The 12,070-nt window shown below is 32.7% G+C and overlaps 1 protein-coding gene across 4 annotated transcripts in view; it reads left to right on the top strand.

Annotated features, from left to right (window-relative positions):
* Nucleotides 1-12,070, top strand: part of LOC106107292 — a 50,862-nt gene that overhangs the window by 20,951 nt on the left and 17,841 nt on the right. For all 4 annotated transcript variants that reach the window (XR_001225859.1, XR_001225858.1, XM_013288088.1 and 1 more), the window contains one exon: nucleotides 11,051-11,092. Coding sequence is in view for 2 of the 4 variants with exons in the window: in XM_013288088.1 (XP_013143542.1) it covers nucleotides 11,051-11,092 (42 nt within the window). In the remaining 2 variants the exon portion in view is untranslated. The remainder of the gene's footprint in view (nucleotides 1-11,050; nucleotides 11,093-12,070) is intronic.

Below are 12,070 nucleotides of genomic sequence, written 5' to 3'. Positions count from 1 at the left end.
AATTTGCAAAAGATGTCGCTATTATCGCAATTCCATTAATATGTTATAACGCCATCTATCCGCAACTCTTGGAATTACAAATGAAAATTGAAGTCATTGGTTGTATGAGTCATTGTTATAATACCTAGGTCTCGGCTGAAGCACTAGTTTATCAAATTACTATTTATTCTTTGGTCATTCTAAGCTGTATACTTTCATACGAATTTAGAATAAATACATATGAATATTTTTAAACCATTTTTTTTAATCAACCAATTAGACAAGGGAGACATTTAAATAAAAAACCCCTTTGAACAATAATAAACTATTTAAATATAAAATTTTTCAGCCTAAAGTTTTCAACTTTCATAACATAGTCGGCTTTCATGAAAACAGCTAAAATTATTCTCATAACAAGCACCTTTCAGGTGTTACTCTACGCAAAAGTAAAAAATGTAGGTAATAATGTCATTAGTTATGATTTCATGTCCAAACCATCGAACTAAACTTATTATTATTTTGCATTATTATAAAGTAAGCAACAGAATCGAAAGAATATTATCTATTTCTACCTAACTCTGGAATAACAGACTTCATTAAGTACATCTGTCTATCAAATCATGTTTTTCAAAAATCACGAATTTCCCTCAGCTTTTCTAACAGTATCAAGTTTCATCTCTGCCGTCGGCGTTGCATATATGTCTAGATTTAGTCTTAGCCTTGACCGAGTGTCGGACTCAATGCCGAACTTGTCCCAACGAAAAAGATTAGGTGCACCATATTTATTCGATTTCTCAGGACAGTACATATTTTAAGAAATTGCTAAACAAGTGAAGGCCCACAAAGGGCTTCTGATGTAGAAGTAAAACTCAATTATACATTTTTTTAGATTTATCTGAAGTTAAGGGAATTAAGTCCCTGATTTGACTCAATACAATATAATAAATAAAAATAAAATAAATAAACAAATGACGGTGTCATTACCTAAATTCACACTTGTACATAGAGATATAGGCAGATATGAGCTATTGATGTCCAATTACATTCCCCGTCCAGCTCTGGTTTCTACTTGATAATTGTATTTTCTCTTTCACTTGTATAAAAATATATTGTTTTCCTTTTCTTTCTTTATTAAAAAAAACAGGCTACAATTATAACTGTACTCATTTACTGGTATTCTGTCTATATAACCTTTCCTTAGCATTTTGTTCTATATGTTAAGTCGATATTGGGTTTAGATTTATATAATATAGATAATTTCAAGTGTAAATAGTGTACTTAGCAAAAAAAATATCTTCCGCTTCAGATTAAAACATGGTCACCCTAGTATGAATCTTTGAATTTTTAATCTTTTTTATTATTTTAACTTTTAACTACGACTGTATTGAGGACAAATCTATCTAAACTAAACGTAATACCCCTTATATATTTACATTTATTATTATAACCTGCTTCAGTTTAAAATAACTAAGACAGGAGGCACGAGCGATGTCCGGGCAGCGAAATCCTTGTCCATTCTTTTCAAGACATGTATTATTTTCATATAGCACAACTAAAGTTCAAACTAGGCCTAAAAATCACCATCCTCTTTATCCTACTTAGGTATAGGCGCAACAGGTTTTTGTCCTCCACATAACTCTATCAGCATACGTCATAAGTCTATCAAACGTCATCTCAGTCATCGCTCCCTTGATCATGTCCTTCACGCAATCCATCCATCCCTTTATGTAGTATTTTCTGTAGTAAGTTGTTGTTTTATAATCTGTGTTTTGTATTCATTTAGAGGGTATAATAAAATAACAGTCTTGTCTTGTCTTGACTGAGATGACAGATGATAGAGTGCTTTGGAGGACGAAAACCCGGTGCGCCGACCCTACGGGAGTAGGATAAGGCAGGGGAGATGATGAGTCTTGTGCAATATGGCGTTTCATTACATGGGGACAGCGGTAGGATAACTTTACCTCTACCTCTACCGGAGTACCCTTCCACACTCATTACTAGTGTGACTGCGACAATATGAATTGAATTAAATTATTCCAATAAGATTCTTATTAGTGTTGGTATTTAATAATACGTGAGCACGATTGTTAATAAATAGAAAATTAAAAAATATCGTTTAAAAAATCTTATAACTATATCTTTAACTTTTAATTTATTACATTATCATAACTAGCTTTCGCCAGCGACTCTATTCGCGTGGTATTAAAAAAAAGTGAGTAGCTTATTTTTTCTTCCAGACTATCCTATACATCTATACCAAATTTAATTGACTCTAACAAACATCCATCCATCTAAACTTTCACATTTATAATATTAGTATTTTCATAATAATTATACATTTTTTCATCACAATAATACATTATCTTAACATTATTCTATTTATTTTCTTTCCTTTCGTAAACATAATTAAAAATATATATGTATAAACTTGTTTGATTCAGCAATCTGTCTATGCACGTAGAATTAAATAGCTTACTAAAGGTTTAAAATGGGAAAAAAAATCAATTCGCCTCAATCCAGTTCCCAAGCAATCAAGTTACGACAGGAAGCAACTTGAACGATGTAAACGTTAACCTATAACTTAACCGAGGCTACTATTTGAAAATCTTATTTCTCTACTTTTGAATTAACTCAACATACTTTAAAGAGTGGCGAACTCAGAGTTGTAAAATATACAATAAGAAAGACCTTTTATCGACCATTTGGTGTGAGAAAACACGAATATGTAAAATGGCAGTAAATTTTAAATTTAGCAAAGTGTGTAATCATTTAGGTCTATAGGTAGTGGTAGATTGTCGGTGTGCGGGTCGCGGGCGTAGGAAAGATATGTGAGATGAGCGAAAGCAGCTGCGGGACTCGAACCCGGGACCGTCGTGTCAATGGCTCGCGAGTTACGTGTTTCCACACACGAATACGTCACGATTTATGAAGTTGGACAACAATTGTTGTAATTCTACGGGTTAAGTAACAAATTGTACGATAACATTAAAAATAATAATATAAGTTAGTTATAATTAATTAAGTTAATTTTAATTATATTAAGTGGATGGTTTTTAAAAACGAGTGTGGTCTATTCCAAATTTCATTCAAATATAATACTAAAAGTGTACTATTTTAAGACATATTTTAAGGGTGCAGGGTATTGTAACTTTTTGAGCTTTCAAATCGTTATTTACCTAACAAGTATAACAAACCATCTATTTAATATTAAATTCATTTTATAATAGTCTTTAAAATAACTTAATAAATCAGTATGTCGTGTGTGTGCAATGGAAACGAAGTGTATACACACACAGAGGTAGCGCGTAGCGCGGTAGCTGTCGGACCGGTCTCGCCGCACAAATTGCCAGCGCCCGCGCATCCCCCTCCCGCACCGCTACCCGCTACCCGCTAGCCCCTACCCCCGCTACGGTCACATTATTGCGAACCTTCCTCGCGAACACAGCCTGCGGAACTCACGATGTATTGCTGGTTCAATTTAACTCTTATACTATTAGAATTATTAACGCGAGTTTAGATTTTTGTCACCATATATCGGAATGAATTTATGGATCTAGATGAAACGAAGTCTCAGGCAACTACTAGTTTATGGAGTATTATATTAGTAGTATATTATGAAGAGGAAAGATTTTGAATGTAAATAACTCAAAAACTACTACACCGATTTCAAAAAATCTTTCACCTACCTTCTACATAATGCCTGAGAAAGATAGACGTGTACTTATTCCCATTTTTTACAACTTAATATGACACTAAAGTTTTGTGAACAGACGCATCATTGTTAAAGGTAAGTTTGATAAAATGTATGTTGAAGTGGGGAACCTTATAAATATTTCTAGAACACTCCATAGAACATATGCAAATGGACATGTTATGCGACGAGACGATGGGGACATAAACCAGAAAGTCTTAAGAAGGAATATGCTACAAAGGAAATGAAAGTCCGAAGAAAGTATGGATGGATTGTGTGAAAGAAGACATGCTTAAGAAGGGAGTGGATTCAGATATGACGGCAGATAGAGATGTATGGACGAGCAGCATATACTGTGCCGACTGTCCATAAGTATATAAGGGCAAGTTGATGATGACTCCATATGTCATAATACTTATACAATCTAACTTGGAATACTTTAATTAAGATATGTGTATTTTTGGTCTAAAGTGGTCTAAACTTACAAGTTGTACTTAAAGTAATTTAAACACTGTTAAAATAAAAAGAATAGCAAATTAAGTACACTCATAGTCTATCAGTAACATCCAAATGAGACTTGCCACTGTATATTTGCTCTGAATTGACACAAATACTGATGTTGTCCATTGTGATGTAGTTCTCCATAGTTGTACTGGTTCCGTAAGTGCACACTACAAATGGCCATAAGGTTTCATAACTAGGTATACAAAGGTTTCGGTCTAGATTGATTATCGTCTTACCTTCGTGTTTTCAAAGGTCTTACAGGTCTGATATCAAAGACTAATACAGTCCAAGTAATAGCAAAAATTTCTGAATATATCGTTTGAAAAATTTTACTTCCTATATACATTTTTACAGATTTAGTAACTGCTTCAAATGTGTTCTTCTAACTGATCGAGCTATGGTCAGCAGAATGTCATCGGTAAAGTAACGGTATTGAAGTAAGACCGGGCGCACACCTTTGACTAAAGTATCGCGAAACAGTTGTGCGACTGTCGTTTGTTTCGCAGGCAATTCAACGTTTAGTTCCATAAGTAAAAATCGAGTAGAGTCTGCCAATAGGTTCATAGGAATATATAGACTAAACAGTTGTACCATAGTTTAGTTTGAAGTGTGCACAAGCTTTTAAGTTACGAAAGCTTCGCACAGGAAGTGACGGTGTTAATATGTATAACACTTCATTTCCTACACCTCATTAACTACATATGGTAACACTGTATTTACAAATTGGCATATATGTAGACATGTTAACTAAAAAATAATTGACTGACAGCTATTTTGTAATTGATTTCCGGTTCAATACAAAATAAGTTACCATGTCAACCTATGTTTATTAGTAACATATTGACAGTACATTTAAAACTTACGTGCTAAGTTGTTACTTATAAGTTCAATGTAAGACACAATTAAGTTGCAATAAAAGTTTATCTATAATTTAATTTATTTTTGCATATTTTTTTTGAATTTTAGATAATTTTTCATCGTTGAAATTGAAGTCATGCATAATAAAGAGTATTATTGATTTTTGTCTAAATGTCATATCGAAAATCGATTTTTAAACAATTAGCTATATCAAGCAATAATTTCATCATATTCCTGTCCATGTTTCACTATATTTGGGATGAGCAGGACAAGTTATTCGTACAAATCGATAAAACATTCACTTACTTAGTCTTAGTAACAAAATCGTTGATGTCTTTTGTAGGCTCATTTTTCTGTACTTGTAACCGTGACCTTCCTCTTTAAAAAACCTGTACAAAGGTATGTTTTATCCTTGTTTTCATCAAAGAGGATGACAGAGATAGAAATGTCTTCTTAAATTGGTGTTTCGACAGTAAAAACAAAAAGCAATAATGCCTTTATGGTGTGATATACCTTTAGTAACACAACTTTAAACTACGCAAAGTATGATAAAATTTCTTCTAAAATCTAACTGAACATTAGAACCTATTTAGTTAAGGAGAGTAAATGGAACATGTGGCGAGCAAAGTAAAATCGACCAGCGAACAAAAGCCGATCGATGCGATACACTTCGTAACATTACACCGCGTAACGTCAATACTCACCTTAAAAAAATAGTTTACTCAAAAAAAATATTAAAAAGATAGCCATAGAGTCTATAAATTTAAAAAAAAATCTTTAGTACGCTTTAACGGTTTCGATTTTTAATGAAATAATACGGCATTAAATCATGTTTAGTAAGACCGGACACTAGTCCTAGACATCCGGTTTCCTTTGAGACTATGAACGATAAAAAACGCTCAGAACTCGCTTATTTATTTTATTAATACTACAACTGCTTTCATAGTTTATTTCGTTAGTTATGAATGTGGAGGTACACCGGTAGAGGTAGACCTAGAAAGAGATGGATGGATTGCGTGAAAGGTCACATGATCAAGAAGGGAGTGATGACCGAGATGACAGATGATAGAGTTATTTGGAGGACGAAAACCCGGTGCGCTGACCCTACGGGAGAAGGACAAGGCATGGCAGAAAATGATCCCTGCAACTGCTTTCATAGACTAGTTGTTCCTTACATCAGCGTGTGAATCTTTAGGTCTAAATGATGCAATTTGAGAAACCCTTCCTTAATACACTATGCTAAGAAATTCTATGCCGATTAAGTCTTTAAGTAGATAATTAACAACTTGATATGCCTTCTTTTATTTATACTCATATTGTAAAGAAGATTTTTTTTGTATGTATTGAAATAACTCAAAAACTACAGGGCCGAAAGCAAATGCAATAGCAAATGTCAAAATGACATGACTTGACAAACCTTGGCAACCTTGCTTCCTTGATGTTGGCAGTAACTTATTGTCTCTTTCCCACATTAAGGTTTTTATCCAAAATATTTATCCCTTGAGTTTAATGGCGTTAAAATATATAGTCTAAAGCGCAAGTGTAGGGCTTTTTATTTCAAAAAAATAATTATTCAAAAATATGCTGTAATTGCTGACATCTTAGGCAACAAAGAAGTGTGTGTTTACGCTTTATTATAATAATAGTATAGATTGAGACAGACATGTTTTCGTACACCTGTTTTGCAGTTTAAACTCACAGTTACAACGTCTTCATTGAGATAATTAATTTTCTAAAACTTCCGTACCGAGGTCAGTGCTCCCGTTTTAAATCGTTCTAACTTAACAGACGACCGTCAAATTTACCGTGATTTTGTCACCGTAACTTCGTTTCGCTTTAATATTGGAAGAGGAAAACTAACAGTAGAACTCTACTGCTATACTTTTATTGGTATATCTCTTTCTTTCTATATAGCAAAAGAGAGACAGCGATAAGTATTGTGTGCAGTGTAATACCACGGTAACGTTTTGTGCACTTTTTTAATCTATAATCTAATGTTATTAAATTTAGATCGTCAGAATTAGGTCCGTTTCGGTTGACGATGTACGCTTTTTTACTTATCGAATTGTCGTTGGATTGACCGATATTTTTTTTCCTTTTTTTTTAATTCTAGATGTCGTGACTAGTGACGTTTGCAAAAAAATGTTAATAAGAGTGCTAAACGATGTAATCGTTTTTATTTTAATTTGATAACGACCAACAATTTGTAATTTTTTTTAAATATCATTTGAAGTTTATAAGATTCACATGCAGTTTATTTTGTAGTACAAAAGTTGGCGAAACTAAAATCTGCAAACTGAATTGTTACTAAACTAACTATTTGTAGTTATTTTTAAAACTAAAAACCAATAGTCAGATGGACTTATTAGTTATTGGATGGAAATTCTGATTTCTGTTTCTCGAAACTCTTTATAAGTTTGTACGTAACTGAGCTGTCGCCCGCAAACTTAGCGCGAATTTTTTTAAAGTCATCTCGCGCGAACGAAAACGAAAATCGCATCAAAAATTTTGTGACTGTCTGTCAACATGCTACGTTTGTAAGACGTAATCTCTAAAACGAATTCGACGGGTCTTTTAAGGATTAAAAAGATTTTTAAATATTAAAAAGATTTGTTTATAAAGTTACAAAATTTGTTTTAACACAATCTTTCACTGAAGGGTGACAGACTGGTATAGTATAAGCTATTTTTTTATCTTAATACGTGGACGAAGTCGCGAGCAACTAGTAGTAACCAAAAATAATCATTTGAATCAAATTGAATACATTAACATAAGCCAGTGCAATGTATAAAATTTTCATTGAATTTGAGTATTTTGACTATTATTTGAAGTGAATCACAATCCAGACATTATTCCATAATTCGTCAAGGACCGTCACCCTGTCCCCGAACACTCACCGCACCCCTCAACCCCCGTCACCTTATAAATGATCATTACAGCCAGGGGGTGAAAGTTGGGGACTTTCCATTGGCCTAAATCGCCCCCGTGAAAGTAATATAGGGTTGGTTTGTTCTCTATGTACTGATTGTAGATTCTTATAACAATACCGACCGCCGAGGGGGTAGCGACAATGTGGGCTATACGAACGTATTCAAAACAACTTTTACTTACAAAATATTGGAGGAACCAGTTTTACTAATAATACTGTCTAGTAATAGTTGTAGGGTCAATAAAGTAGTCGAAACAGATGTAAAGAAACCCATTTTATTAGTCTGCAAGCATCTCAAGGCTTGTTATTTAAACTCTGAGAAAATCTACAGATAGCAAATCATCTTTACTATTATAATAAAGCGTAAACACACACTTCTTTGTGTCCTAAGATATCAGCAATTACAGCATATTTTTGAATAATTCTTATTTTAATTAAAAGCCTTACACTAACGTCACGCTTTAGGCTATACATTTTCACGCCATTAAACTTAGGGGATAAATAATTTGGATAAAAACCCTAATGTGGGAAAGAGACCATAACTTGCTGCCAACATCAAGGAAGCAAGATTGCCAAGGTTTGTCAAGTCATGTCATTTTGACATTTGCTATTGATAATTTGGAAAATGTAAACAATAAAATGAAATTTTCATAATTTCATGCGGATGAAGCCACACGGGAACAGTTAGTAGGCCATACATAACAGATGATTATAGCAATACTAGGTTTCGCAAGCGAATTCGTCCACGCGGAATTTATAAAAAAAAATAGTAAGTGGTTGTTCTTTCAGTTCTACATCTGTGCCAAATTTAATCGAGATTCGTTCACCCGCTTAGGCTATGAACTCTAACAAAGTCTAACAAGTCTTTTAACAAAGATTTAAGTATTTACGTAGAAAAGCAATAAATGTGCAAATACTTAAGTAGTAAAATAGTTACTTTATCAATTTAAAATGAACTCAAACCCACAAATCATACTAATACTCGTATTATAAATGCGAATATTTTGATGGATGAAAAAATTGGTACAGATGTGGAGGATATTCTAGATGAAAACATAGAATAGTCTCTTTTGTTTTTTTTTAATTCCACGCGGACGGAGTCGCAGGCGAAAACTAGTTATTTAATAAGCATCACCCGGAACAAATCTCGGATAATCTAAATTTAATATCACATTCAAGCGTAACCATTAATAGAAAATTATATTAAAATACTAGCTTACGCCCGCGACTCCGTGATCGTGGAATTAAAAAAAAAAAACAAAAGCAATGATCTAGAAGACTTTTGTACTTTATATATTTACATATAAAATAGTAAAACAAACAAAAACCGAAGTATACAAGTTATCGCAGATAAAAATATTACTAGCTTTCGCCCGCGACTCCATCCGCGTGGTATTAAAACAAATCCAAGTAGCCTATGTGTTCTTCCAGACTATCCTCTACATCTATGCCAAATAACATTCAGATCCGTTCAGCTGTTTAGGCTACAAACTCTAACAAACATCCATCCATCTAAACTTTCACATTTATAATAGTTTGATGATGAAATTTACTCCTTGTTGTTTATACACATTACATTTATCTATAGTAATCCAGTCTATCTATACTAATAACATAAAGAGGAAAGATTTGTATTTTTGGATTTTTATATGTCTTAAAATAAGTCAAAAACTACTGGACCAATAAAAAGCTACGTTAACAATTAGTAACATGGAGTTTGTTTTTAACATTTTTTTTTATTTCACGAGTAGTCTTGTGCAACAGCTATTTTGTTCAAAACTGTGTAATACACTTCACATTATTATTATATGAGAAATTTATATGTATGGATGTTTGCAAATTCGCTTGACGGATAATTTCTCATAAATGGACAACATAGTCTGGAAGAACATTATATAGGCCGTTTTAAGTTTTTTTTTTATAATTTCGTACGGACAAAGACGCGGTCAAATCTAGTAATAGTTTTAGTTGACTTGTAAAGACTAATATATGAGAAAAGTTAGATATGTTGAATTATAAGTGATCTTATAAGAAATGTAACTACGTTAGAAAGGTCGACATATAGTGTTTAACTAAATATCAGGAACTCTGCCTACCTCTATTGTTGATAAGATTGAGTGTGTTAATTCAATTTTACTTGCGTGTCTTTCGTACAGCGTCTTTACGTAGAAATAAAACTAAACGAGAAACATCGAACATGGAACACTCCGCTATCGCCTCTCACATAAAAGACTTCCTTCACATGACAATAATTGACATTTGCACATCCTACAACAAGCCATTTTACACTTTATACTACAAACAAATAGAGTTTAAAATCAAATAATTAAAACTCAAGACGAACATCTCGGATGTCTAGTATACTATACCAATAATGAACTTTATTTCATAGAGAATAAGGCTTATTTTATTTAAAATCTTTCACTGGGACGAGATCAAATTTTGAATCTCGGTACGTTGCAAAAACCGCCACGCGTTCGGTCACCGAACTCGCTGTGTTTGTGTGCGCGGCTTGCGAATCTGTCGCTGTGTGCGTGCCAGACGTGTAGCGATGAGCGATTATCTTGCATGTGTGCACTCCTACGCGATCTCTGCGCTTGTTGTGCTTGTACCGATTGCTTTCGAACTCGTGTGCGAGATGTATAGCGTGTTCTAATATGATTAGTATTGACTTTTTTATTGCTTTCTCCATCTTGAGTGAATATTTTTTTAACTTTTTTTTTATAATTCCAAATAATTTAAAATTATACGTTATGTAATTTATCCTAAACTAAGGATGATCCTTAATTCTTGATTTTTTTTATTATTTCAAGTCTTATAAGGACAGTAATATTTCCAATAAGAAAATAATAAAGTGAAAATAATACATGTGTAATATATTTGGTAAAAAGATAATTTAAAGGTCCTATAAAATTCTGAACCACAAGTTGTAGATACTTTCGTCTCATACACGTTAATTTGTCAGTGTCAAGCCACTTTAAATATGGGTTAAATTAATCATAGTTAATCAATTTATACAAGTAAAAAGATTCCTTGAATTAGACAGTTTTTTAACGGATTTCCAAATTAAATGATTTTTTCTTTTACAGGTCACCGACCAAATCATACTTCAATGGTTATTTTTCGCAACGGTAAGTTATATTACTAAGTTTTTAATAATTCCAATAGAAGTTTAAAATTTATTTACGTATTTTTTGTATTGTTTTAATTTAAGGTACTATGTGAAACAAAACTATCCAATTAGAATGAAAATTCAATTGGAATTGATCAAATGAATGAGCATGTATAATGTTCATTACAAAGTGTGCGCTAGTGTGCGTTGCGTATATACGTGTGAGTTGGACGCGTCTGTGTGCGCTGTCTGGCTGTGTATGTGTGCACTTTCAACATTCAGGCCCGGGGAAAGACACTATTATTATTGCTCTCGAGAAATTCTGGATTTTTCAAAAAATTACCGACTTATATTTATTACCGAGTTAATTTGAAAACTAAACTGTTTTAATATATTTATTACGACATTAAACACTTTAAGATATATAAAACAATATAATAATATGTAACTATATTAAATTAATCTAAACATTTGTTTGGAAGATTCTATAAGGCGTTACTTAAACTTATTTTATACTAGCTTTCGCCCGTGACTCCGTCCGTGTGTTCTTCCAGACTTTCCTCTACATCTATGCAAAATTTTATCGAAATCTGTTCAGCGGTTTAGGCTACAAACTCTAACAAACATCCATCCATCTAAACTTTCACATTTATAGTATTAGTAAGAAGTAAGATAGTTAATATTGACAAATATTTATTCATGAAGTTGTCTTTACTATTCTAAACACATTTACTATGTATGTGACATTATTATGCGACTACGTAATTAACCTTATGACGTCTCTGAGTTTTCAGAACACTTTTCATGCATTACAGTTTTTTTAATCTATACAATTATAATAAAGTGTAAACACACACTTCTTTGTGTTAAAGATGTCAGCAATTACAGCATATTTTTGAATAATTCTTTCTTTAATAAAAAGCCCTACACTTACGTCACGCTTTAGGCTATATATTTTCACGCCGCTAAACTTAGGGGTAAATATTTTGAATAAAAC

Source organism: Papilio polytes, unplaced genomic scaffold (genome assembly GCF_000836215.1).
Source record: "Papilio polytes unplaced genomic scaffold, Ppol_1.0 DF822067.1, whole genome shotgun sequence".
In the NCBI taxonomy this organism is placed as follows: domain Eukaryota; kingdom Metazoa; phylum Arthropoda; class Insecta; order Lepidoptera; family Papilionidae; genus Papilio; species Papilio polytes.
This window is presented reverse-complemented; position numbering and strand designations above follow the sequence as displayed.